The following is a 26,213-nucleotide window of genomic DNA, read 5'->3' as shown; positions in this document are numbered from 1 at the left end:
CAGTCTTCAGCAGGAGGATCCTACTGGATTCACCGGACACCGATAAAACTCAATAAGTCGTAGCATCGTAGCGTATCAACTGAGTAAGACTATCGTTTTGCACTGGCTGCCGCTGGGACCGAGATCAAGCCTGGCTATCCACGAATTAACTTGGTCTTCTGGAGTCCTGGGCTCCTGGCCCATGCGTAGCCCACCGGAACCCATAACTTCCACAAGCGGATATAAATGGCAACCCACGGGCCACGAGGGGCACCATCAGGATGGCCGGAGTTCACAGTAAATATCTCATGCCCGCACCATGTGCAGAACACGCCGGAGCAAGCCAGGGCAGCCAGGCTTGTCAGCTTTCCAGCATGGACTGGCCGCGGTGAATGTTACCGCGCTCCTCGATAACCTAAATCGTAAACCTACGATTCAGTGCGGAGGATGCCTTTGTAAAAGGATTGCCATGCAGTGACAGAAATGATAGGTTAAAAGGACTCATTTCTGCGTAGCCTTCACTTGCTGCTCCCGATAAGCAGCACGCAAGCTGCGGCTTCCTCCAAGCTTGGGCCCACGACGTCGCGTATCGGCCTGGCCCTGGTTGCGGGCAGCCCGCGATCTTGCCATCCGACGCCGAGTCTGGATGGCTTCCAGAAAATCCCGTCGGAATTGCTCTGCAATGCGGTCGTCGGCGGCCTGGTCATCTTGCTCAGGTTCGGGCTCGGGTTCATCATAGACGTCCACTGTTTGTCGTTAGCAAGAGGTTGCATTGCCTGGAAGAGAATACACATACGTTTGCTCTCGCGAAGCACCTCCTCGACCAACCGATCTCGCTCGATATCCGCACTCGTTCGCCGTCGGTGGCGTCCACGCGAGTCAACCGGCCGTTTCTCCGGTGACGGTGATCGCTTGCCGGCCAGTCGGGCAGTCGCTTCCTGCGTTCGTGCAATGTTTTGCAGCTTGGCCTCCTGGCCCAGATCAACCTCGTGCAGCTTGCCCAAGGTAGCCGGTTCGCGCAACGGAAGCTGCTGCGTGTCGGCGGCAGTCTGCGTCTGATCGCTGCCCGCCGCGCGACCGGCATTCTGCTCGGCCAACTTGCGGTTCTGACGCTTTGCCAGTTCTGTTTCTATATACTCCATCCTTATCTTGTTAGTAGCCGCCACACGGCCTCGCTGTCCCCTCTGACGGGAGGGAAGGGAGAGAGGTGACGCCATACATGTGCTTGTTGACGTCGACCTTGAGGTCTGTATGTGGTGTAAATCGGTCCAGGCGCTCTTGGATGATGTCCGCCTCGGTCTTTTCTGATTCCATCTCGGTAGCAGAGCCGGGGCCTTTTGGCTTCGTTTCGGCGGAGAACTCGATGCCGCCGCGTCGGGGTCGATGCGGTCTCCGCTGGCGTAGAATGCTGGATATCTCAACGTCATTGTCGTCGGCGGGAATCTGCGATCCGGATGGGGGCTCTGTAGTTTGCGCCGAGGGCTGCGCGGTGTCGGGGCCTGGAGAGAGGAGCTCACTGGGCTGGTCGGCGCGTTTGCGGAGATGCTTTTGGCGCTTTACGGGACGGAAGAGGACTTCTGGGGCCGGGCTGGTGTCGGCTTCCATGGTCGTAGTTCTAGCGGAACGTAGGTTGGAACGAATCGAACAAAAAGTGCGCTTGGAGTAAAGAATCATATAAGAATCATAGAGTAAGAAAGGTGGGAGTGGCGGAGAATCGCATTTTGCTTTTTGGAGCTTCCTGTGAACCAAGAGTTGAATTCAGATTTGAATCCGATCCTCCCAGTGTTAAGACCAGATTTTTTGTTTTCCCCTCCAGTCGCTCTTTTTTTTATCCCTTGCCATTGACTTCATTTATGCACCGCTTAGTCCGTTGATAGTGCCCCAGCGCAATCTCCCTCGTTAATCCAGGTCGCGCCGGAGAGCCACTGCGAAGATGAACCCGTCGGTGCCGCCGTCCACGGCGGAATACGGTGGAGGTAAATCTTCCCTTTTTCCGAAGAATATTACGACGATATACTGACGGATCAGATGAGGTATCTGCCATCGTCCTCGACCCCGGCTACGCGACGACACGCGCCGGCTTCGCAGGCGAAGACACGCCCAAGTCGGTGATTCCCACGTACTACGCGCGCTACAAGGCCGGCGAGACGGACAAGATCATCTATGGCGACGACATCTACGTGACGCCGCGGCCGGGCCTGTCCATTCACAATCCGTTTTCGCGGGAAGGCGTCGTTGAGGACTGGGACGCTGCGGAGAAGCTGTGGCAGTACGCATTCACGTCGCGGCTCACCGGCAGCAAGCAGGGGAACCCGCTCTACAATGGACTCAACAGCGACGTGCCAGAGGGAGAGCTGCCGACGGAGATGGAGGTGGACCAGGACGAGAAGCCGTTGGGCGACAGTCCGCTGCTGATGACGGAGTGCGGCTGGAATCCGCCCAAGGCGCGCGAGAAGACGATAGAGATTGCGATGGAGAGTTGGGGAACGCCGGCGTTCTACCTGTCGCGGAATGGGGTTTTGGCGGCGTACGATTCCTCCTAACGCATCCCTACGATGGGAGATGGCTGGCTAACATGGACTAGATTCGCAGCGGGCAAATCCTCAGCTCTGGTCATCGACATTGGCGCGTCCAACATCTCCGTTACCCCGGTGCATGACGGCATGGTACTGAAGCGCGGGATCCAGCATTCGCCGCTGGGAGGCGACTACATCTCGTCGCAGGTCCGCGCGCTGTTCAAGACCAACTCGCCGCAGCCCATCACCATCACGCCGCACTACCTCGTTGCGTCTAAGACCCCCGTGGAGGCCGGGCAGCCAGCGCAGGCAACATACCGCTCATTCCCACCGGATAAAGCCCCCGACGCGTCGTTCCGGACACTCGTTGAGGAGCGCACAGTCACCGAGTTCAAAGAGTCCGTCGTGCAGGTGTGGCCGGGGCCGGGACGACTGAGTGCCACGGGCGCCAATGGAACCTCGAACGAGGAACTCGCGAAGAACACCCCGGGCCGGCCATTCGAGTTCCCGGACGGCTACAACCAGGTCTTCGGTGCGGAGCGGTACCGCGTCGTGGAGTCGCTCTTCGACGCCAAAGCCTATATCCCCGACCCGGACGCATCCTCGTCGACGGAATTCCCCGCGCCCACGCCCGCGCAGACCCTGCCGGAGCTCATCAAGGCCGCACTCAACGGCGTGGACGTGGATATCCGGCCGCATCTGCTTTACAACGTCGTTGTGACGGGCGCGTCCAGCCTGCTCTACGGGTTCACCGACCGGCTGAACCACGAGCTGACCACGCTGTACCCGAGCCCGCGCATCCGCATCTCCGCGGCCGGCAACACGACAGAGCGCAAGTTCGGCGCGTGGATCGGCGGCAGTATCCTGGCGAGTCTGGGCACGTTCCATCAGATGTGGATCTCCAAGAAGGAGTATGACGAGCATGGGCCGGGGATTGTTGAGAAGCGGTGCAAGTGATTATGATCATCTACTTTTGGTTTCCACCTGTATGAGCTTTAGGACACAATCACAAAACAAAAAAGTTAGTCCGAGCCATCCGTTTTCGGATTACTGAATCTTTGTATGGAGTATATGAACATAATCGAGACAAAATCAATCAATGACAGGGTATACCGTGTAGACTCCTCCCAACACGAGACAGATGAAACGCATGCTTACAAAAGAAAAAGAACGAATAAATCCCAACGAAAGAAACCGTCTTCTCGCCCATACCCGGACCACCAAGAATCACGAAAACAAACTCCCCAACCGCATCACCTTCTTCCCCGCACCCAGGGCCGACCTAAAAACGGAGAGCTTCGGCTTTTTCGCATCGCCCGAGGAATCCGGGCGATGGCGCGTCGAGGTCGGCGAGGGCGGAAACGTCGGGCTCTTGTCCCAGAAGTCCGTGGTGATGGTGGCTCGATCGATGGAGATTCCCAAGCCGAGCCGGGTACGGCTCTCCTCCGCTTCCGAGTTGGAGGTAAAAGGTTTGAACCGTTTCATGGATTTCTTCCGAGTGGTGGTAGTGGCGGTGGTTGCAGTGGTTATTCTGCTGGCATTGGACACGGTGCGTCGGGGGGTTAAGAGTGGTGAGGGGGGTAACGGTGGTGGAGGGAAAGGGAGTGAGGTGGAAGGGGTTGGAGAGTGATGTGCGGGATGTTGTTGTTGCTCATCTTGAGTCAAGGCGCGTAAGGATGGTGGAGGAGAGGGATCCGAGGGCAGCTCTTGTGGCGGGCGCTCTTGTTGCTCTTGTTGCTCCTGCTGCTCCTGCTGCTCCTGTTGCTCCTGTTGTAGCTGAAAGGGTGGTGGGAGAGGTGGGTGGTGCTGCGCCATCCTACTGGACTGCGACTCCGATCGCCGTGGCTTTTTCGACACGCTCGGTTTGTCGTCGCCAAGCATCATGTCAAATGATCGCACCGACTCTCGCCCGTGGCGCGACGAGCGTCGCCTGAAGAGCGAGACCTTGCTGCTGTCGTCGCCGTTGCCGAACAACTGCCGGGCCTCTTGGATGATGTGCACCGACTTGCGCTGCTGCTCCAGCAGCAAGGACTTGGTTTTGCTCTGCCGTTGCTTTCGCCCCCATTTCATTGTGAACATGGACGCGACGTCCGTGTCGGCGGCGTTGTTGTCCTCTCCCTTTTCAGAGCTCTGGGGAGGCAGCGGCGGCATCGGCGGCAGCGCGGTGATGCCCGAATCTAGTTCTTGAATCTCGGTCGTGACGGTCCGGAAGCTCCGGACGCTCATGGCGTCGCCAGTCAAGGTTTGCAATGTCTGCTTCACATCGATGCCCGGGCCATTCTCCCGGGGCGGCGCGTGGTTCACCTTATTGGAATGGTCGCGGTCATGCTCCGACCAGGATGACTTTTCGTCAGGCTCGGAGGAGGAAGAGTGATTCGCGGTCAACGAACCATTGGGCGACCGGTCTCTCGCAGCCGGCGGGAACCGGAACCTGTTGGGGCTTTTCATGCCATCGGCACTGTGTTTCGACCTGGACAACCGCCGCGAGATGAAGCTTCGTTTGTCAGATGCCCGACTCGAGACGGACACCGATCGCCCGTGGAGGCTGGAATTCGACAATGACGGCGGCGCGCTGGGCTCCTCCAATACCGGTATCTTCTGGGACATTTCCTCGAATTCGTCGGCCATGCCAACGTTGGGAGATGATCCACCGCGTCCTGGAAGAGGCGATTGGGACGACGACGGCGAGTGGGTTCGTAGTTCGGCGTCTTCGAGGATCGATTCGAGGTTGTTCTCCTCTCCCACGGGCGGACTTAGCCGGTGGTCGGACGCCGGCGTCGTTCTGTCTGATGTTGGGAATTGGGGATGGGACTCTGGCAGATTGCTTGACAGGACCTCCGTCGTCCGGGCCCTCTCCTCCGTATTATTGACTGCATTGCCGTCTAGCTCCGGCGTGCGCTACGGGACAGACGTCAGCCGTCGACATTCAGGCGCCACTGGGCACCGATTGACATACCTGACACACCTTATCCATGCGACTGACCACGCCGACTTGTTCCTGCACGTAGGTCACCACCTGGTACAGCTGGTTCAGGACGGTGGCCAGTTTTCGAATTTTCTTCTCCAGTCGCTCCACTTCCCGCCTCCAGCCATCCATGTTGCCGATCATGGCCTCGTAGACCGCGGCATGCACTTGCTGCCGGTTGTGCCAATTCCTGCCCAGTTCATGCAGGTAGTGCCAGAGCATTCGGATACAGCTCTTGGCCTTTTGAACATCCTTGAGCGAGTCGTTCATGGCCATGACGGAGCGCTGGATGATATGCTCGACCCGCTCGTTGTCTTTGATCACCGACAGGCGGAACTCGCGGTCTCGGAGCATGTCGTGAAACAGGCTGAGGCTGTTCAGAGGCGTCTGCAGGTACTTGAGCCGCTCGGTGATGTCGTCGTAGGCGAGGTTCAAATCCTCAGAGGTGCGTTCGACGAAGCCGTCGAACTCGGCGACATGCGTCTGCAGGATCTTCACCACCGCGACGTCCGACTTGGCCTGATCGTTGACCAGCAGGTGAAGGCCAAACGAGATCTGCGCGACCAGCTTCCACAGCGGATGGAACCGTTCCCCAGGCCGTTGGCGCCAGCGACGGCCACAGAGACGCTCGTACGGCTGGTCCGACAGCACCTCATTCCGACGCGTCCGGGCGTCAATGTCCACGATGTACTCCTGCGGTGGTTGGTTTAACTCGGCGATGGACTCCTCGAAGGGGCCTTGAAGCTGTGGCACCGGATGTGTTGGAGCACGATCGGGGTTGTTCAGTTGGGGCATCGTGTCGACTTTCTTCCGGGCAGGCGAACCGGGCGATGCAGCGGCCAGCTGCTGCTCGCTGCTTACAACGCCGGGCATTGTTGTTTGTTCTGGCGGGACTGATTGTTTACACTTGAAGAGTGTTCTTGGATGGTTTCCAATCTCAACACTTTGAGAACAACATGGAGCGTCTTTGCTTCACATGGCACTTGAAATCGAAAGGTCCTCCCCCGCCCAAGTCTGCACACGACTCCGTAAGATTGCTGGGCGCGGCCAACTGCGAGAGCTGTTTATGCATGCAACGATGGCACCACCGGATGGATTCACCGATGCTTGCAGCCCGGCCGCAATTGAATAGCAGCAAGATCGTAGAAGCAATAGTCAAGTGAGCATTGTGCGATCAACTCCAAAGGAATCCACTGACACGGGAGGGAGCCAGGCAGAGGCAGATGACTCCTCGTTGTGCCATCGATATTAAGTTTAATATCCAGCATGTCACCAGGCGATCAACACCAAGCTCTAGGCCCTTGGCCCCTGACGGGCCCTCCAAAACAGCCCTGCACATGCACCCTGCATTATTATCGTTTCCATTCGACCTATCATCCACCTTCAGCAGCAACGATTCCAACGACTCCATCGGGTCAGATGGATCAATCGCTTTCCCCTCCCAACGGAAGCCAAGGGGCGGGTAGGGCTTTGGACTGGTTTTTTGCTCAAGACGGGGCAATTCCTTTTACTTTAACGGGTTACGGCGTCAATGATCGCGTCGCGCCGAGTGTACTCCGTATACTGTAGCGGATGGCCTGGTGGACCCATTTTGCTTTTTTGGCCCGTCCAGCGGCTCGAGGCTTCAGCCTCGTTGTTTATCGGTGACTTTAGCTGAGGTGAACCATCCGAGGATCTTCCAGAAACCAAGCTTAAACTTTATATAAGTAAGATTCGCCGCGCATCGATCCCGAAATTCCGGACGGGCATGATTCACTGAACGATGGAATGAGGTACACTGCCGATGGGAAACAAAGCATTAATAGTACCCTTGGCCTTCTGCACCAACGATATCTTGAAATGCGAATCCTGCCGCCGTTCCTTTCGGATATAGCTAGGGCCCCATGGGAAAGAAACATGCATGGCTGGACCTGGCGGGAACTGAACTGCGAAGTGCGAAACTGGAGGCGTGGGAAAACCGACCCGAATCCTTTCAGGAAATCACTGTCCAATGAGCTTCAATTATCTTTCTCGATTGACTGCTTTAGGAAGGACAAGCCCCAGAATAGTTAAGCGTAAAGATAAAGTTGAAACGGCACCATCGTCCAGCAAGATGATTTGCTCATAGCTTAGGGTTCCACAGTCTTAAAGCAGCCATCTCTTGCTGTTTATGGCTAGTGCAAATCTCCAGGTTTCGAAAGTGATCAATGTCAGCGCTCACCACTTGCCACTTTCGGCCCCCGCCCTAACCCAAACAGAAAGCCATGCCCCTCAGACTTGATTGTTTACGTAGTCCTGGACAACCAATCAGCTTCATCGGCCAATCAGGCCGAACCACACTCCAGGGCCAAATCGACTCAGCATCAAGCCATCAACTGTCCTAACTTGTGTACTTCAAGGTACTCGTCTGACATGTCCCCTACGGAGTATGTATTTTGTAGGTATAGAAGTTAGCACTATGTTCTTCAAGATAGAACAAGCCTGACAACGACTTTGCAAGATCGATCGATCGCCTTGGCAACGAATGTCTTGGAGCGTTGCAATCCTCTGGAGGGGATCATTTCGCCCCCAGCCGACAGGGTCATTCTTCATGGCAAGATGATATCATTCATGATGGTCATTTGTAGTGCTTTGCATCGTAGCATCAGTCCCCGCTCAGGCCTCTACATCTTCAAAATACCCTGCAAAAGCGATCCATCTTGCACGTCAAAAAAGATCCATTATTAAGCATCGGACACTGGCCGTCGGGTAACTAAGTCATTACTGGGATGGCTTTCAGTGGCTTTCGCGAGAATCGCAACGGTTGCTCACAGTGCTTGGACATGCTTAAAAGCCCCGAATTCGCCGAAGTCGCGGCCATCTGGTGCGGAATTTGCGTTGAAGCAACATCTCTCTGTCTCTGGACAAGATCGATGGCTGTGATTGTTGCTTTCGCGAGTGCGAACCAACAGTGGCGTCAATCATTCCGTTCGTATTCTTGCGTGAGTGCCATGAGTGAAGCCATTGGCGTCAGAATGTCCTCGACTCTCATGTCGGCGGAGAGTGAGAGCGCATGAGGTCCATGTACAACTTCGTAGTTCTCGCATCAATTGCACACCCCTCGCATTGGATTCAGTCGACTCCATGGATGCCTCAGTCATCATAGATGCCTCAGGCATACTCGACGCGTCGGAACGCGCACACGTCGAATCTCCAAGCCCGCGCGGGATCGACCGTCGGTGCCTATACGAGTACAGACCAGATTCCTGGATCTCGACTCAGCACAATCGGATACAGACAAGCAGTCCCAGGGGATGGCTGCCTAGATCAATCTTCCTTTATCAACGCAATTGATGCTATTCTGTTCCCCTCTGCGATCCTTTTGTTCATCCCGACCCCCGATTTTACATCTCAGCATGTCATCATCCGCCGTCAAGCGCAGCGCCGACCATCTCGGCCCAAGCTCCAATGATGCCAAAAAGCCCAAGGCCGGGGGCACAATCACCTCGTTCTTTGGAATGCCCAAGCCCAAGCCCTCTGATGCGAACGGAACCACCGCGACCGTCAAATTTGACAAGGAGAAGTGGGTGTCGACGCTGACCGCCGAGCAGAAGGAGCTGTTGAAGCTCGAGATCGACACGCTGCACGAGAGCTGGCTGGCGCATCTCAAGGACGAGCTGGTGACGCCAGAATTTCTGAATCTCAAGCGGTTCCTCAAGAAGGAGAAGGAGTCTGGGGCGAAGATCTTTCCGCCAGAGAATGACATTTACTCATGGTAGAACCCCCAAATAGTACGAAAGTGAAACGAGTAATGTTAACAATGAGGTGAAGGTCCCGATACACCCCCCTTCATAGCGTCAAGGCCGTAATTCTCGGCCAAGATCCCTACCACAACTACAATCAGGCGCACGGGCTATGCTTCTCCGTACGGCCGCCGACCCCGGCCCCGCCCTCGCTGCAGAACATATACATCGGCCTGAAGAACGATTACCCACGATTTGAGCCGCCATCGAACCGTGGCGGGCTGCTGACTCCTTGGGCAGAGCGCGGCGTGCTGATGCTCAACGCGTGCCTGACGGTGCGCGCGCACGAGGCCAACAGCCACTCGAACCGCGGCTGGGAGCGTTTTACGCAGCGGGTCATCGACACCGTGGCGCGCGTGCGCACGCACGGCGTGGTGTTCCTTGCCTGGGGCACACCCGCCGCGAAGCGCGTCGCAGGAGTCAATCGGCAGAAGCACTGCGTGCTGCAGTCGGTGCATCCGAGTCCGTTGAGTGCACGGAATGGATTCGTACGATCCCCTGATACTCGTTCCATTCGTAACAACTCCTGACAGCAACTAGTTCACCAACGGCCACTTCAAGAAATGCAACGAATGGCTCGCCACGCGCTACGGCCCCGAGGCACAGATTGATTGGAGCCTGATCCCCGGCCGGTCCATTTTCGACAATGGGCCACAGGAAAGCGTTTCTTCCGGGACTGAGCAGCCCACCAAGAAGGCCGAACCGGAGAAAGCCAAAGCCGAGCCCGCAACCAAAGCAGCCGCAGCAGCTGACAAGGAGGACGACCTAGATGATCAGGACGATATTGACGCCCTCGAGGCCCTGGCGGCCGCTGAGGCCGAGAATCCTCTTCCAACGACAGAAACCCCCCAACGTAAGGAGGAGAAAAAGAGCGAGGAGGTCGCTGCATAGTGCCTCCCAATGATTTTCTTGCATTTTCTTCTGGCTGATTTCGGGACTGGCGTTTGGCGTGTTTGGTTTCGAGTACGTCTGTAATAATAATATAGTCGAGGCAAGAGAGGGAATCCAATTCCTTTTCTGCGGGAATACAATAACTACAAGACCTTATCCCTTCATTTCCCATCCTAGTCCTCAAACAATATAGAAACAAAATACATTACGTTGCTTACAGCTCGTCATGCTCCACGGTCTTCTCCTCGCCCTCCTCCTCGCCGGCGGGCTGAGAAGTCTCCGTCTCGGCGGTCTCTGTGGTGGAAGAGGTAGAGCTCTCGCTTTCAGACTTGGTCGAGGACGTCGAAGAAGTAGAAGAGGTCGACGACGAAGCACTCTCAGCGGCCGCCTCGGCCTCAGCCACGGCGTCGACGCCATGCTTGCCCTTCTCCTTGATGAAGCGCGCCAGGTCGGCGACGGTGCGCGGGCCGGAATACTCGACGGGCGAGTCCTTGGCGCCGGCGGGGAAGAGCTTGATGGTTGGGAAGCCGGTGATGCGGTCGGGGACGTCGTTGGCGGTGGCGTCGATCTTAGCGATGGTCACCTTAGACGAGTACTCGGGGTTGTCGCGGAAGATTTGGCCGAGTTGGTCATACTTGGGAGCGAGACTGTCCATCGGGTCAGTATGCGTATTGAGAAAAGGCGTGGGAAAGAAGGGTACTCACGCCCGGCAGTGCCCGCACCACGGGGCATAGAACTCCAGCAAAACATCCTTGTCATTGTCAATGACCAGCTCCTGGTACGTGTGGCCCACGACCACCGTCACCGGACCGTCCTGTGTCTCCGGAATCGGCTGGGACTTGACACTCGGCGGGATCTTGCCGTCGAGGACGTCCTGGACGAACGGCGCGATGGCCTCGGCCTCAACCTTCTTGCTCTGGTCCCATGGGTACTTGTTGTTGTTTTTCACGTCCTGGATGGCAAACGCCGGGAAGTTGGTCGGGTCCAGGTTCAGGTTGTCGGCGTGGGCGCCAAAGGCCTTGGCGTCAATGGTCACGATGTTGAGCTTGCCGCGGTGCTTCTCCGCGATCGGCTTGAAGTCCGCGGCGAGTTGCTCGCGCTCCTCTGGAGTCTCGGCGAAGATGTACGCCAGCGGCTTGCCCGACTTGATGTACTTGGCATACGTCTCCGGGCCAATCTCGCCCACCAGCGGCGTGCTCTGCGTCGAGATCCACTCCAGGATGTCCTCCGTCTTCCACTCGCCGTCGTACACGGCCTTGCCCTCATCGAACGTCTTGTACAGGACGATCGCGGGCTGCTTGACCCCTTCGGCCTCGGCCAGCGCTGCGTCCTCGCTGGCGCCGAATAGGAAGTTGTCGCGCTCCGCCTCGGCAATCTCCTTGAAGGTCTCGGCCTGCTTCTCACCGGAGGCCACATAGCTCACAATGACCACTTTGTCCATGCCCTTGAATTCCTCAAGATTCTCCTGCGTCACGGGCGACACGGCCGGGAGGGACTGCTTGATCATGTAGGACACCAGGCTAGTTCCCGTCAGCCAAAAGCAATCATCACTACTCATTCGTCAACTTACGCCTCAGATTTCCGAGCGCCAGGATACGGCTTGATTGAGTCCAGTCCACGGAAGACCTTGAGCGTCGGATACCCCTGAACCTCATACTGCCTGCACAGCTCTGTCTCCTCGGTGCAGTCGACCTTGACCAGAGGAATGTTCTTCTCCTTGAGCTCGGTGGCCGCCTTCTCGTACTCGGGCGCCAGGGCCTTGCAATGCCCGCACCAGGGGGCAAAGAATTCGGCCAGCACGAGGTCATGCTGCTTGATGAAGTCGTCAAACGTGTCCTTGTTCAGCTGCGTCACGGCCGACTCGGCGTCCGCAGCGCTGGCGAGCGCCGAGGCCCCCAGCAGGCCCAGGGCCAGCGAGACAAACAAGCGCATGATCTAGGGGGAGGGTGCAATTCGAGGAAAAGAAGCAAATCCTGAGAGGACCGGCTGGATGGACAAGAGAAAAAAGAGACAATCTCGACGGTCGATCCTCAATATTAAATACCTTTGATCGACGCGCCGCCTGGAGCTGACGATCAGAGATCAGGACAGTCTGTTCACTTCTGTTGCAGCAGCAGCCAGCCAATCAGATGCCGCGGCTCAGAGAGCTTACATATGGTTTCTCCGCATTACGAGGATAATACGAGGACAAGTTACAAGGATTCTGCCATTCGACCCGAGCCATGCTCTCCAGAAAATGATTCCCGTGGAGAATATTGATCTTCAATGGGCTTCTGCATGCTTCACTCCATCGGGACCTCAAAGCCCATTCCCAGGAAGAAGCGTCGTGGGAGTGTTTATCATAAGACCCCTTGTTACATACTTGTAACGCCTCCACCAAAGCCGCGATGACTAATCACTTTATTCCAATGCCCTAACAAAATTGGGTATGCCTCATCACGCAATAAATAACCAACTCCAGACGGCAATCAGTTGTTCTCCGCTTCCTCATCGACCATCTGAATGGTCTGGTCTTGATACGCACCGTTCTTCTGTCGCCCGTCCAGCTCCGCCGCGAGCGCAATGGCATCGCGCTTGCCTCGTTCCACATCCACCAGTAACATCAGCGGCAGGGACGAGAAGACCAGGAGCGCCAAAAACACAAAGGCCGGCCGGATGGCGCCGAAGCGATCCGTGATGAGCCCCACAATGGCTGGTCCAAAGACGCTCGAGCCCTTGTCCGTGATGGCGTAGAGCGCGTAGAAGGCGGCTTCGTAGCCAGGCGGCACAAGCTCTCCGTAGAGGCTGCGGCAGTACGACGAGAGACCACCCATTACCAAGCCGTAGATGGCGGCGATCGGAAAGACCTCCCAGGGATTTTGTAGCCCGAGAAACCCCAGCTGCTGCACTGCGGGAATTGCCCCCAGCAGCCCGTACAACGGGACGACCAGCAGCAGGCTTATGCAGGTGATGATCGTGTGAATGGCCCGCAACTGGAACTTGCGTGAGATATAGCTCCAGGAGAACGCGCCGATGATGCCGCAGAGCGTCCCGGTCACACTGATCATGCCCAGAGCGGCGGGACGCATGCCAAGCTCGGTCTTTGCAAACAGGATCGCGGTGCCGCTCACGGTGGCAATGCCGTCGCTGAGCAAGAACCACGCAGCGAGGAAGATGATGACATCTTTGAGGTGGCGGGCATGCATCACCGTCCTGCCAAGCGAAGCCCACGAGAATATCATGTACGAGAAAAATGCGCGGCGGCGACTGCCCGTCTGCTTGAGCGGCAGCGGAGGCCCTGGGCGAGGCCGCAGCCACAGAGCGGACGGGATCGTAAACAAGAACCACCACAGGCCAATCACAAAAAGCACCAAACGAAGCGAAAAGGACGTCTGATGCGCCAAAACGACGATGCCAATGCAGGATATTTGCAGAATGATTGCCCCGATATATCCAATGCCCATACCGTACGATGAGATGCGAGTCGACAGCTGCAAGGCCAGCGACAGACGCTCCGGCTCGGCATCCAGAGAGCCATCCGCCACAGCGCCGCCATTAGATGTCGTTCGTGACTGAAGCAGGGGTGTGTTAGCGTCTGCCTCCGCATCCCCTTCCTCCGAGTGGTTCAGGTCTGGCTGAACAGGCGGAGACATCCGCTCCGCAGTCTTCTCCAACAGCTCCGGATGATGGCGGACAAGCAACGGCAGGAAAGAGTTCAGAAGAACCCAGGACGCCCCAAAGGCAGTGTTGGCGATCACTGCCAATAGCGAGCCCACAAGGTAGATTTCGGGCCTCACAGCCAGAAAGAGCATCAGCGATATGGAGCCCACAGAGGCAAAGATTACAAGCAGCATCTTTCGATAGCTACCATGGTCCGCCGCTCCGGACATGGTGATAATCAACAACGCCTGGATCAACACGCTCAGAGAGAATGTATACATGGCAAAACTGGCTGTGTTGATCTCCAGCCCAAAGACGTGAATGATGCATTGCGAGGGCTCCGGCAACGGGATGCCTCCCGCCGCTCTCGTGGAGATGGGCTTCGAGTCGCAGCGAGCATTTTTATCATATGCCAGATGTCCCTGGTCTCGAGCCATTTGTTCCAGCGTCACGGGTAAAAAGGAACCTGATCAGCGTTGTCGCCGCGCGCGCCATTGTCAGCAACGAGCAGGCGGGCAGATGGACGGGACTCTCCTACCCATGGCACACACCACGAAGACCTCCGCGGCCCAGCTGTAGCTGTACCATCCCGCCAATTCTTTCTTGCTTGTCGGGCGAGTATCGTCGCCCGGATACTGCGGAACAAGCAGCGATTCGCGCTCGGCCATGGTGACGTTAGCAGCATCGGCCGTTCAGGATATCCGCATGGCCCAACGGCATCAACGAGTCGGTTTCTTTCAGCGAGTGCGATATGCGACAGTGTTCTAAATGGTATCCAGGTATCATATGACGTCCATGATTCCAACTCGGAGTTCACCAAGCACGGGATGTTTGGCTGCCTGCAGGCTGGCTGGAGCTGTCCGGCGGTGTTGATGTCATATTGTATCTGTTTTACCGTAATGTAATTACCACGCAGATCTCCCTGCCGAAAGCTCTGACCCAGGCAGCCCGTGCTGCTGGCAGGACCAATCACACGGGCTGTAGCCCAGCACGGGCCGGATTATGCTGATCCCGGCCTTGTAAGTAATGGTAATACATAGCGATACAAGCCAGAACAGCTCAGTACAGGACTGCGAGATCGTCCTCAAAAAGACCCCTCAGGGATTCAATAGACGACATTCTTTTTGACCCTTTAGTCACTCAGTGTTGCAGAACTAAAAGCCTTTTGACAACCTCGTACACCATGGCAGCGCAGGGGTGGCATCTTTGACTCTGGCCTGTTTGATGCCTGAGGCAGAAATGCGGCACCCTGATTGATCGCTGATCGCTGCGAAACCAAACCAGCCATCCCCGATCTCCTCCAGCAACGAGCAAATCCGGACGCTGTCGCCCCGCGGGAACCCTTCAGGCCGTATACACACGATCGTCTCGATTCTGAACGTGCGACTCGATTTTTCAGGGTTCCCGATTGGTTGCGGAAGTCTCCCGCGCATAATCGGTCTTTATCTTTGACGTCTTTCCATCTGGGTTTTCGGCTTCCCCGTCCATGGTGAATCGGTACCTATTCAGGCTCCGAGAGCGTTCTTGATTATTCCGCTCGCTTGGTGGCGAGTTTCTGACGAGCGAGAGAGCGGCCCCCGTCCTGCCCATATCCGAAGCGCATCGGAAGACATCTCTGGCATCTACGGAGCCGGACACGACGAACTGCGCCCTTTCTTTCTAAGAAGGCGACATAGCTGGTCGCGACGCCGTCGGTAATGCGGTGGTCAAGCCTGAAACCGTTGGCGCCATCTTGAATGTCTTGCGAGATTTCCACGCCCGAGCAACTGCCGTTGCGCTCGCCACGCTTGCTGCGGTTCCCCCCGCCAGTTCGATACAGCTTCGATTGGCCAAGGTAGCCTAGCGTAAAGCAAGATACAAGGTGCGCGACACTTGAGCACGGCCGTGTTCACGGGCCGGTTCCAATGATGCCTGGTATCGTCATGGACGATGCCGGCGCCAATGGATCGGGACCCTGGGCGAATGCCCACGGTAGCAATGGGGATACCAACCCTGTGCACCACCCAGAGACCAACGGCGCGTCGGCACATCCCTCTAAAGCATCGAATATCGTGAACGGCGCAAATGGAAGCCAACAGCAGCCGCGAAAAACCGATAGCGCGATGGCACAGTCGCCGCCAGAGCTTTTTCATATCACGCAAGGATTCTTTCCATTTGGCCAATTGGTGAATCGAGCGGTACAGCGGTGTTGGAATGAACTGTCGGATCTGATCAAAGAGCTGGGGGAGATCCAAGCCCCCGCGCAACAACCACAGCATCCGTTCCCCAATGGCAAGTCTGCGGCGAGTCAATCCGATGCTAATGTGCAGAAAAAGCTGCGGTTGTTAGAGTTTGCGCAGGCGAAGCGGACAGAGTTTATCAAGCTCTTGGTCCTGTCACAATGGAGCCGGCAGGCTCACGAGGTCAGCAAGCTCATCGACCTCCAGGGCTTCATCCGCACTCGACATATGGCGTACAATGCAGCCATCCAGCAGGTCGCAGACATGAAGCGGGACTTGGTGCGAGCCCAAATCCCAAATCCGGATCTGCATACTGCGCTGGAAGTCCTCACGACCGGACGCGTGTCTAGCATGCCGAATGTGAGTACTCATGTCGTTACTTTGGGATGCGTGCTAACATGCCCTAGTTCGGGTACAAGCCACCACGGCCCCTCAGTGCAAGGCGCATGCTACGAGTTCTCCAGAACATCAACAGGATACTCAGCACGCGATTGCTACTTCATGAGTCCGTCCCACCCACGCTACAAAACTACCGGGTCCATGATGGTCGAGTGACGTTCACCGTGCCGGGAGAGTTTGAGATGGATCTTTCCATCGGAGAAGAGGATCCTTCTTCGCAATTCTATCTCATTGATCTTCGCTTCCTTTTCTCGCCGTCATCCCCTTTGCCAGAAGGCCGCTTTCGCGCTGACCTTACCACGCGGGTCGACGGCATACTAAAAGCGGAAAGCCTGGCCGGCTGCTTCGACTTTGTGCACAACCTCGTTCTGTCAAACAAGATCAATGTCCTCTTCAAACAGGCGCTGGAGCTGTCTCGTGGGCAATGGGCCGGCTCGTTGCGCGTGGAGCTCCTACATCGGACCTTGGTAGTGCAATACTGGGCGGATAAGCCTGGGCCGAAAAGCTGGCTGGAGATCGGGATCAAGCGGGGTCGTTCGCGAACTTCTGCTGGTCAGACCACGTCCGGCGTGCCTGTGCTGGGCCTGCGCTGGATGCGCGAACACAAGGAGGCCGATGCGTCCCAGATCAAATTCGACACGGAAACGTTGTCGATGGAGTCGATCCTGCTTAGTGCGATCGCCGTGCATACCTCGCACCTCCTTCGCTCCGCATATGATCGGTTGCGTCCAGAGCCGCTGTTTGCACGGCGGTTGCTCAAGATCCGGCTGCAGATGTCGACCATCGAGCCTGGCAAGTGCCAGTTGTACGTCCAACTGACCAAGTCACGACACCTTTATGCGTCCGTAGAACCGGTGTCGGGATCCGTGTTCATAAAAACGACACCAACATTCCTTCATCGGCTTGATAGGGCCGGCGCAGAAGAGGATCTGGTTGGTAGGGTTGCGCGGCTTCGATGTATGGCGGCCATGGAAGAAATCGAGGCGCAAGCGAAGATCCTGGGGTGGCAGCCAGTCGATCACAGGGGGCTCAAAGTGGACATACGGCGTTTGTTTCCGCCGAACTTCCTGCGCGCAGCGTTCTTCCGCCGGCGAAGCTGGGGTCCGTCGTGGCTAATCGGCGTGACGACGAGTCTGAGTGGCGACGACTGGTGGATGCTGCACGTCCGGACACGGCCGTCGCCTGCGGACAGCAAAGCGGCAGCCACGGAGACGGTCTCGATGGACTCTGTCCGGGTGCTCGAGGGAAGTCCAGTGATGTTACGGCAGGCGTCGACAAGCGAACTCTACGCGCGGCTCGAGGACTCCTTGACCGGCGTGGTGGCCATGCATGCGAACGCTTACTGGTCTTTGGATGCCGGGTCTTTCGAGTTTCTGCCGTCCAAGCATAACCTGCGTCTCGGGCGGAACCTCGAGGTCCCTTCATTGGATGTACGATACGACCCGTCCCGGATGCCGTCAAGCCTGCGCATCCGACCGCCGGCGGGCGTCAAGAGGAACTCGTATGTGCACGGGCATCTTCATTTGCGATATTACGGGGTGGACCCACGGCTGGAGCGAGCCGTTGTTGTAGCCTATGGTCGGTTCACCACGCCTCTGAGCGCGATGGGCGTGCGCACGACGAAACTCGACGACGACGTCGTGATCCGGCACAAGGGCCAGACGTTCGCGATGCGCTTCGTGGTGCCCGTTGGCCAGTCGATGATCGCGGAGCTCTGCCTGCGCGTACAGCGGCTGGAGATTACCCTCTCCATCTTCGAGACTCTGCGAAGAAGCGGCGGCATCGCCGTCGACTCACTCTCTCTTTCCCGCATCGACTTCACCTACGCGCAGGGCCTGCAAGCAAGCCTGGTCATGCGGCTGGACAATCCGACTCAGTCCACCGTGGACGCCGGCGTGGTCCGTACGTACCCGGAGGCGCTCTTCCCGGTGCATCTGGACATTTCCTTCGCCGACGCGAACAACCCGCACCGCCGTCTCCGTCAGGCGCTCGCCGCGCTACTCAACCGGGCCACTCCTGGCAGCGGCGGCATCCACCTATTACTACGCTTACTTACGCTGACCCTTCCGCTGCTACGAGCGCTAGATCGTCTCGCGACGCGGAGGTCCGCGCAAACTACCCCCTCCTCCTCGTCCTCTCGACCCGCTGCGGTGCAGATCATCGCACGCGACGCCAAGACCATCCTCCTTTCGTACTCGTCCTCGTCATCACCAACCGCCCCACCCTCCTTTCACTTCCGCTTCCTCATCCGCCCAGGCTTTCGGCGCGACCAAGTCATTTGGATCCTGCGGGAGATTGGGCAGGCGGCACAGGCCGAGCCCACGCCGGCACAGTCCATCCGGACAAAGATCCGCGAGACTGTCTTCCGGGGTAAAGGCGACGGATGGCGCGGGCTGGGCTCTGGCGCCGTGGCGGAGGCGAATAGCGTGGACAGTTTACTGATGGCGCTGGATGCGTGTTTTGGGGATGACATGGTAGCCGCGGCCATGTCTGCTTCTGCGACGTCAGCGTCGGCGTCCGCTCCTGCGCCTGCTCCCCCGCAAGGGCCAGGGCAAGGACATTCGGAGGCGGCGGCGGCAGTGGCGAAGGGGAAGACCGAGGATCCTCAGCGAGAGGTGATTATGCTGGATTGATGTATCCATTCATCCGTTTTATTTTACTTGCTGCATGTATGCGTGATGTTTGTAATATCAATGGGCGATCAAAGCAAAAAGAAACTGTATTACTGAGCGTGGAGTGCAACGGATTTGAATCAATGACAGCAGAACCTAAACCTAGTAGTCATTGCAATAACTTTAGTTGCGAATACAAATACAAAACGTCACGAATTCTGGCTTCCTTGAGACTAGGAACAAACATCCATTCCCCCCCCCCCTCGCCCCCCCTTCTCCGAACCAAATCAATCCATGCATGAAACCGAGTGTAAGGAAACTGGACGGATTCTAATCACCGCGAATAAGGATGATATCCGCGATGCCCACCACGTCCTCCACCGCGATAATTGGCACCAGGTCGGCCCGCATTCCGGGGTCCCGTGGGCGCGTTGGCCGGCGGCGCCGCTGCCCCTGAGCCCATGGGCTGCGGCGTGGTGCTCTGTCGCTGGGCATCTCCGGGCTTTGCTGATCCTGCACGACCACCCATCATCCCCGGACCGCCTCCGCCTCTTGGTCCTTGCGGGCCGGTTGGGATGTTGGGTTGCGGGACCTCGTCGTACATGCCTTCCCAGGAGGTTGGGCCGCCTTGTTGGTAGGGCGAAAAGGCGCGATTTTCCATGGGGCGGCGGGGTGGTTGTTGTTGCTGGTGATGTTGATGTTGCGATTGCTGCTGTGGCTGTTGTTGTTGTTGTTGCTGTTGCTGCTGCTGGTCTTGTTTCTGTTGCTCGGATTCTCCACTTCCGCCTTGGCCACCTATTTGCTGCTGTTGAGGTCCTTGGTGCTGCCCTTGCTGCGGCTGTTGTTGCTGTTGTTGCTGCTGCTGCATCTGCTGCATCTGCTGCATCATGAACGGATTCATCATCATCATCGGCGATGGAGTCTGTTGCCCTTGCCCACCGCCGGCCTGCTGCATCTGCTTCATCTGCATTTGCTGCATCTGTTGCATCTGCTGCAGCATGGCCGGGTTCATCTGTTGCATGCCCTGGCCTTGCGCCTGCGCTTGGGCTTGTGCCGCGGCCATCATCGCCATCTGCTGCTGCATCATCGCAAAGTACTGCTGCATGCGCGTCCAGTACTGCGCCATCATCTGCGGCGTGATGGGTGTTTGGCCCATGCCCATGCCCATGGCGTTCATGCCTTGCTGCTGCGCGGCTTGTTGCTGCTGCTGCATTTGTTGGGCTTGCTGCATGCTGCCGTCTCCGGATTGGAAGTCCCGCCGGCGGTTCGCGTCGTCTCGGAGATTGCTGCGGGGTTGGGCTTTCTTCACTTCGATGGGCTTGCCCAGGATCTCCAACGGGCGGGACAGCGCCGCTTCCACCGCGGCTTCGCTGTCAAAGGTCACGAAGCCGAAGCCGCGAGGGCGGCCCGTGTCCTTGTCCATCATTAGCGTGGCATCCACGACGCGGCCGAATTGCATGAAGAACTGCTTGAAGTCCTGCTCCGTGGCCTCTTGGCTCACGCCGCCGACGAAGATCTTGCTGGTTTTTTCCTGCTCGTCGCGAGGAATGGCGCGCTTGGGATCGATCTGACTCCTCGTCAGTACAACTACCATTTGAGGGACGGAAAAGTGTTGCCTCATACAATCTTCCCATCCAGGTAATGTTCCTTGACCATCACAGTGTTAACGGTCTTGGGATCCTTGAAGGTCAAAAAGCCAAAGCCTCTTGACCGACCCGTAGCAGCATCCCGCATAACCGTGCATTCTGTAACCTCGCCGAACTGTGAAAAGTAATTTCGAAGCGATTCTAGCCCCTGAATTAGCAAATCGAGTCCCCAACACAGTCGTACGTGAGTTAGAGTTTCCGTACCATCTGTTGTCTCCCAGTTCAGACCGCCAATGAACATTTTCCTATCAAACGGCACAATCAGCACATTCGTTCCGGAGGGACGAAGCAGTAGCTATGAGCATCGATGTTAATGGAAACACGCATCGGGCTTTGATCTCGATAGCATGGATATCGTTCTCCTTGGCGGCCCAGGCGAGTTATGAGCTTGGTTTTGCGATGGTATTTGGCTTTTCTTGGAACCCGACGGCGCAATTGGAAGCATCTGAGTCGGGAAATGGCAGATGGTCGTCCCGAATTGCGGGTTTACGACGTGAACAACGTCGAAATCGATTCCCACATCGTGACTTTTTGGAATTCCCAATTCCTCCTCCATGACGTTCACCCTCGGTACTATCTGCCGTGTATTATGTATTCCGCGGTTATGGGATAGCATCTTGATAGTTTGAATTTCCCAGACAGTCGATTTGTCTATCTTTCCTGCACTGCTCTATCAAGATGTATCGACAAGTAGCTATATAGTATCAACGGTACTATAGCCGCCGGCGACATCGGGTTTGGTGCTTTCTCGTCATCTCGGATTCTAGCTCTCATCGACACCAACAGTCTGGTCGAACGTGGGTCAATGTCCCTCTTCTTTTGGTCGTATGCCCGCGGGCCCGCCTTCTTGTGATCATCTTGAGTTCAGGGAAGTTGCCGTGGCGACGAAAAATGGGTTGGGAGCGTTGAAATGAACCATATCCGATCATCAAATTGCCCGCTCGATACCCCGGGATGAGGGTTCATGAACTTTTTCCTCTCTCTCTCTCCGCTCATAACAAGCCTTTACCGGACCCGCCAGGACGCCCTTTCCATATTCACATTGCCAGCGAGAGACCAAACGCCCTTTGCATTTCCGCGCCCAACGGCCGACATCGACCAATCGACTCTTCCCCTCTAATGCTATAATCAAATGAGAAGGGAGTTACGTTACTTACCCATCTTCCTTAATCCCAGTGCCTTGCTGTTGTTGTTGCTGTTGTTGCTGAGGCTGCTCTGGTTCGGTGGTATTCTGCACCTCTCCGGGATGTGCTTGGCCATTCTGCTGCTGAATTGCCTGTTGAGCTTGACCGTACTGGCTCGCTGAGCCGGTGTTTACTGCGGCCGGTGCAGACTCCGTGCTGGCAGACGAAACGGCCGGTTGACCGGCCGACTCTGACTTGACGCCGGCTGATGTCTGCTGGTTCGCGTCATCGTACCTAGAGATATCGAGTCAGCACGCAAAATTTGTAGACTCGGAGGAAAATCCTACAAATCAGCAAACAAATCTTCCTCAACCTCCGGTTCTGCCATGGTGAGCAATTCTCGCCGCTATAATGACCTTCGTCGCTCGATCTTGATAGAAACACGTGTTCCACAAAGGACCACAATCGAATCAAAGATGAAACGGCCGAAGCCTCCTCTGCTCCCGCTATGCCGCAAAAGGCCAAAGAGATATGGGAGTGGATGGAGAAAAGAGGGGACAATAATGAATCAATGGTCAGGTTATGGGCCTCGGAAGGGGTTTGATGCCTTGATGCCTTGGTGCCTCAGGCATAAACTTCCGACTTCTATACATCCAGCATGGCAACATCCCACCAGAGGCCAGCGATTATAACGCTCGCCCGATTGACCTCTTCCAGAGAGGATTCGATCGTTTTTGCAGTTCATTATTACTGTATGATCTGATGAATTTTGTCTCGTCCGCGCTGGACCGGGAGAATGGCTAGCAAGAAGGGTCAACAGCAGGTACGTCGAGCATGCATTGTTACTTGGCCACTTCACCTTGAAGGATGCTGATAAAATCAGGAGATGGTCCAGGTTGGTTCGTACCTCATGTCCCGGCATAGATGATGTCGTTTATTGTCGTTGCTCGGAACTAAAGGGCTGACGCTCTTCAGCAGACCGATCCGAGTGAGTTACCCAAGACCGCCAGATGCGCGATCACAAGACACGATTCCCATGCTGACAGAGACTAGAAATGGCGGGTCTCCTTTTTGGAAGTCAAGGACAGCATCCCAGCGTCAGAGCGGCTCAAGGACGAATGATACGATTACGACTACAAGTACGGTAGTGGGAGCATCCTACTCGCACGCGGATATCCTGAAGTACGTAGGCTCCAACCAGCATTGAAGATTATCTAAACTGACGTGTATGTGTATCAAGGAGTATGCCGCATCGAAGACCACAGACCCCTCCGCGTTCAGGCAGGCCCGGCTCGCAGGGACGCAGTGTTTCGTCGCCGCAGCTGCGTGTCGAAGGGAATGGCTCGCCGCGCCATCCATATACAAGCATTCTGTCAGAGCAAGTAGACGATTGGCCAAGTGACCACGATGCGCTCGATGACTACGATGAGGATGAGATTGTATACGACGATGACGAGGACGAGTTTGGGCTGCCGAGCCTTTCCAGCATGCGCAGAAAGGGAAAGACAAAAGACAGGCCGAAATCTCGGAAACAAAATGATGACACCGGTTCTAAGTACGGAGCAAACCTGAACCTCGGCTACGATCTGGCCATGAGACCACGAGCAAATAGCTCGGATATTGCAGAGGAGAGAAACGTGCCCTTGTACCCCTCGAACAAGAGTGAAGGAAAGATCCTTCGGCCGCAATACAAAGAGATTCTCAGAGGTGAGGACCCTCAAACAGATTGCATCCTTCGTTCAAAACATTTGACAAGTTAGATCCGGTAAACTCGTTGAATTTGATCAATCATGCCCCGCCTCCTCCCGATGCTCCACGTCAACAATTGGAGGCACACTCGGCCAAGATGTCTCGAATCAACAAATTCAAACGAATCCTCCAGGCCAGCACGATCTCGCTGTCAGAGCTCCGCGATCTGGCATGGTCGGGAGTCCCCGACGAGGTGCGGGCCATGACCTGGCAGCTCCTGCTCGGGTACCTGCCCACGAACAGCGAGCGGCGGGTGGCGACCCTTGAACGCAAGCGCAAAGAATACCTCGACGGCGTCCGCCAGGCATTCGACCGCGGTGCAGGCACCGTTAATGCCGGCGTGACGGCTCCCAACACGGGCCGGGGAAGAGGCCTAGACGAGGCAATCTGGCATCAGATCAGCATTGACGTTCCCCGAACCAGTCCGCACCTGGAGCTCTACGGCTACGAGGCGACGCAGCGTTCGCTGGAGCGGATTCTCTACGTCTGGGCGATCCGGCACCCTGCAAGCGGCTACGTGCAGGGCATCAACGACCTGGTTACGCCCTTCTGGCAGGTATTCCTGGGGGCGTACATCACAGATTCCAATATCGAGGAAGGGATGGACCCGGGCCAGCTGCCGAGATCCGTGCTGGATGCAGTCGAAGCGGACTCGTTCTGGTGTCTCTCGAAACTGCTCGATGGGATCCAAGACAACTATATCTACGCACAGCCGGGCATCCAGCGACAGGTCAAGGCTCTCCGTGATTTAACGATGCGGATTGACGCGGGGCTCGCAAAGCACCTCGAGAGCCAGGGGGTTGAATTCATGCAGTTCAGTTTCCGCTGGATGAATTGTTTGCTCATGAGAGAGATGAGCATCAAGAATACCATTCGCATGTGGGATACATACATGGTGAGATTCGTCCACTATCTATCTCTTTGTCTCTATCAACTAACGGCGCCCAGGCGGAGGAGCAAGGCTTTTCCAAGTTCCATCTATACGTCTGCGCCGCGTTTCTGGTCAAATGGTCGGACAAGTTGATGAAGATGGACTTTCAGGTTCGTCTGTCCGTTGTTGATTTCCTGATCCAATAATATTGACGACTTCGCCCAGGAAATCATGATGTTCCTTCAAGCGCTGCCCACAAAGGACTGGACCGAGAAGGATATCGAACTCCTTCTCAGCGAAGCCTTTATGTGGCAGAGCCTCTTCCAGGACTCGAGCGCGCACTTGCGACCGGCCGGGGAACCGACGTCGAGTGCCGAGGGATTCTTAAAATAATGTTCTTGCGGAAATGTTGGGGAAAAAAAAAATGGAAACATTGCGGTAGATGCCCAGAGAGTAGAGAGAAGAGATTCAGCTGAAATGGATACCCCTTTGATTGAAGGCCCACAGCAGCTTCAAGAAGTCTCCCTCGTCGCACATCCGGGCCCGTTTGTCCGCAAGGCCCGTATCGTTTTCTAGAACCTGCCGCACTTTCTCGCGGACTAGTGCGGCCACTTTGCCCTTCTTCTTTCTGCTGCCGCCGCTGGATGTTTTCTTCAGGGCCTGCTGGACGGAGGAGGGTTCCGACTGCTTGAAGAAGTCGGGGACATCGTCATCGTCAACTTCCATGCCGTCCATTTTCTCATCGTCCTCCTCGCCTGGCTGTTCGTCCATGTCCATGTCGGCGGCCTGATCTTCCTCCTCCAGAGGGCCATCCTCCACCGGGATATCGTTCTGGGCGCACCAAGTTCGGTAGTTCGATTCGAGCAGGTCCATGACGCTGGAGGTGCCAAAAAAGCTCGCGCGCAGGGTCTTGTTCTTCCGCACAAAAGCGATCCGCAACAGTCCATCAAACTCATCAAACGAGATCTGCGGCTTCGGGTTTTTTGGCACGAGCCGCACCACGCTCGATTCGACCTGGGGTGGCGGCTTGAAGTTATTCTTGCCAACCTTCATGATGTGGTCGATGTTGGCCCACATCTGCGCATTGACCGACAGCCGGCTGTACAGCTTATCGCCGGGTCGTGCGACGAGTCGCATGGCAAACTCGCGCTGGAACATGAGGATGCAGGTACGCGGGGAAGGGGATTGGGTCAGCAGCTTGAAGGTTAGCGGCGAGGAGATCTGGTACGGCGTGTTGGAGATGCAGACGTCAAAGTAGGGGAACTTGAAATCGATGGCATCGGCGAGCACAACCTCGAGCTTCCGCTCCTCGGGCGTGCCCTGCACGCGCTTGGTGAGCTCGGCGGCCATACGGGCATCGAGTTCGACCGCGATGACTTTTTTGCATTGGCGCAGGGCGAGCACGGTTAGGTTTCCGCTTCCGGGACCGATTTCGAGGACAATCTTGTACATAATTAGACCGGATAATACAGGATGCCTTTCTTTAATCATAGTAAACCTACATCGCTTTGCTTCAATTCGGCCTTATCAACAATGGCCTGGGCGACACCCGGATTCTTCAAGACGTGCTGGCCAATGTCTGTATTCATGCGAAAGATTGCATTGGCGGCCTTTGTCTTGACCGCCCCCTGTGTGTAGGGAGCGGCGGCCGCAGCGGCATTGACCTTCTTTTTGTTGACCTTGGGCATTTTGCCTTCTACTCTGTAAGATCTCGAAATCTGAAATCTGCGCTGGAAATTTGTGGCGATAAGATCGGCCCGGCGAAACCTTGATCCGAAGATCTGCGCGCACTATTCCTCAAATAGAAGCGCGCTTCGAAGAGACCAGGAACAAGAGAGCTTC

At 56.4% G+C, this 26,213-nt stretch overlaps 10 protein-coding genes across 10 annotated transcripts; 4 read left to right on the top strand and 6 right to left on the bottom strand.

The window, feature by feature from the left end:
- Positions 1 to 480: 480 nt before the first annotated feature.
- Positions 481 to 1,584, bottom strand: VTN31DRAFT_2690 (uncharacterized protein; the record flags this gene model as incomplete). The annotated part of the gene is made up of 3 exons (XM_069402886.1): positions 481 to 725; positions 776 to 1,122; positions 1,199 to 1,584. 3 exons carry the CDS (start codon positions 1,582 to 1,584, stop codon positions 481 to 483), a joined length of 978 nt encoding a protein of 325 aa, XP_069262123.1.
- Positions 1,585 to 1,912: 328 nt separating this feature from the next.
- On the top strand, positions 1,913 to 3,452 carry VTN31DRAFT_2689 (uncharacterized protein; the record flags this gene model as incomplete). The annotated part of the gene is made up of 3 exons (XM_069402884.1): positions 1,913 to 1,955; positions 2,008 to 2,506; positions 2,564 to 3,452. The coding sequence occupies 3 exons, from the start codon at positions 1,913 to 1,915 to the stop codon at positions 3,450 to 3,452; spliced, it is 1,431 nt and encodes a 476-aa protein (XP_069262122.1).
- A 270-nt stretch (positions 3,453 to 3,722) lies between these two features.
- Positions 3,723 to 6,333, bottom strand: VTN31DRAFT_2688 (uncharacterized protein; the record flags this gene model as incomplete). Its single annotated transcript, XM_069402883.1, has 2 exons — positions 3,723 to 5,393; positions 5,452 to 6,333. The coding sequence occupies 2 exons, from the start codon at positions 6,331 to 6,333 to the stop codon at positions 3,723 to 3,725; spliced, it is 2,553 nt and encodes an 850-aa protein (XP_069262121.1).
- A 2,501-nt stretch (positions 6,334 to 8,834) lies between these two features.
- On the top strand, positions 8,835 to 10,112 carry VTN31DRAFT_2687 (uncharacterized protein; the record flags this gene model as incomplete). The annotated part of the gene is made up of 3 exons (XM_069402882.1): positions 8,835 to 9,193; positions 9,250 to 9,709; positions 9,762 to 10,112. The coding sequence occupies 3 exons, from the start codon at positions 8,835 to 8,837 to the stop codon at positions 10,110 to 10,112; spliced, it is 1,170 nt and encodes a 389-aa protein (XP_069262120.1).
- Positions 10,113 to 10,326: 214 nt separating this feature from the next.
- Positions 10,327 to 12,044, bottom strand: VTN31DRAFT_2686 (uncharacterized protein; the record flags this gene model as incomplete). Its single annotated transcript, XM_069402881.1, has 3 exons — positions 10,327 to 10,759; positions 10,817 to 11,632; positions 11,683 to 12,044. The coding sequence occupies 3 exons, from the start codon at positions 12,042 to 12,044 to the stop codon at positions 10,327 to 10,329; spliced, it is 1,611 nt and encodes a 536-aa protein (XP_069262119.1).
- A 536-nt stretch (positions 12,045 to 12,580) lies between these two features.
- VTN31DRAFT_2685 (uncharacterized protein) lies at positions 12,581 to 14,419 on the bottom strand (the record flags this gene model as incomplete). Its single annotated transcript, XM_069402880.1, has 2 exons — positions 12,581 to 14,217; positions 14,290 to 14,419. The coding sequence occupies 2 exons, from the start codon at positions 14,417 to 14,419 to the stop codon at positions 12,581 to 12,583; spliced, it is 1,767 nt and encodes a 588-aa protein (XP_069262118.1).
- Positions 14,420 to 15,655: 1,236 nt separating this feature from the next.
- Positions 15,656 to 19,002, top strand: VTN31DRAFT_2684 (uncharacterized protein; the record flags this gene model as incomplete). Its single annotated transcript, XM_069402879.1, has 2 exons — positions 15,656 to 16,330; positions 16,378 to 19,002. The coding sequence occupies 2 exons, from the start codon at positions 15,656 to 15,658 to the stop codon at positions 19,000 to 19,002; spliced, it is 3,300 nt and encodes a 1,099-aa protein (XP_069262117.1).
- A 313-nt stretch (positions 19,003 to 19,315) lies between these two features.
- On the bottom strand, positions 19,316 to 22,139 carry VTN31DRAFT_2683 (uncharacterized protein; the record flags this gene model as incomplete). Its single annotated transcript, XM_069402878.1, has 5 exons — positions 19,316 to 20,548; positions 20,605 to 20,768; positions 20,832 to 20,872; positions 21,785 to 22,045; positions 22,099 to 22,139. The coding sequence occupies 5 exons, from the start codon at positions 22,137 to 22,139 to the stop codon at positions 19,316 to 19,318; spliced, it is 1,740 nt and encodes a 579-aa protein (XP_069262116.1).
- A 648-nt stretch (positions 22,140 to 22,787) lies between these two features.
- Positions 22,788 to 24,764, top strand: VTN31DRAFT_2682 (uncharacterized protein; the record flags this gene model as incomplete). Its single annotated transcript, XM_069402877.1, has 5 exons — positions 22,788 to 22,933; positions 22,992 to 23,458; positions 23,512 to 24,395; positions 24,449 to 24,541; positions 24,597 to 24,764. The coding sequence occupies 5 exons, from the start codon at positions 22,788 to 22,790 to the stop codon at positions 24,762 to 24,764; spliced, it is 1,758 nt and encodes a 585-aa protein (XP_069262115.1).
- Positions 24,765 to 24,839: 75 nt separating this feature from the next.
- Positions 24,840 to 26,059, bottom strand: VTN31DRAFT_2681 (uncharacterized protein; the record flags this gene model as incomplete). Its single annotated transcript, XM_069402876.1, has 2 exons — positions 24,840 to 25,814; positions 25,874 to 26,059. 2 exons carry the CDS (start codon positions 26,057 to 26,059, stop codon positions 24,840 to 24,842), a joined length of 1,161 nt encoding a protein of 386 aa, XP_069262114.1.
- Between the last annotated feature and the right edge of the window lie 154 nt (positions 26,060 to 26,213).

Source organism: Thermomyces dupontii (genome assembly GCF_041956625.1).
Source record: "Thermomyces dupontii strain NRRL 2155 unplaced genomic scaffold VTN31scaffold_2, whole genome shotgun sequence".
NCBI classification, from domain to species: Eukaryota; Fungi; Ascomycota; class Eurotiomycetes; order Eurotiales; family Trichocomaceae; genus Thermomyces; species Thermomyces dupontii.
This window is presented reverse-complemented; position numbering and strand designations above follow the sequence as displayed.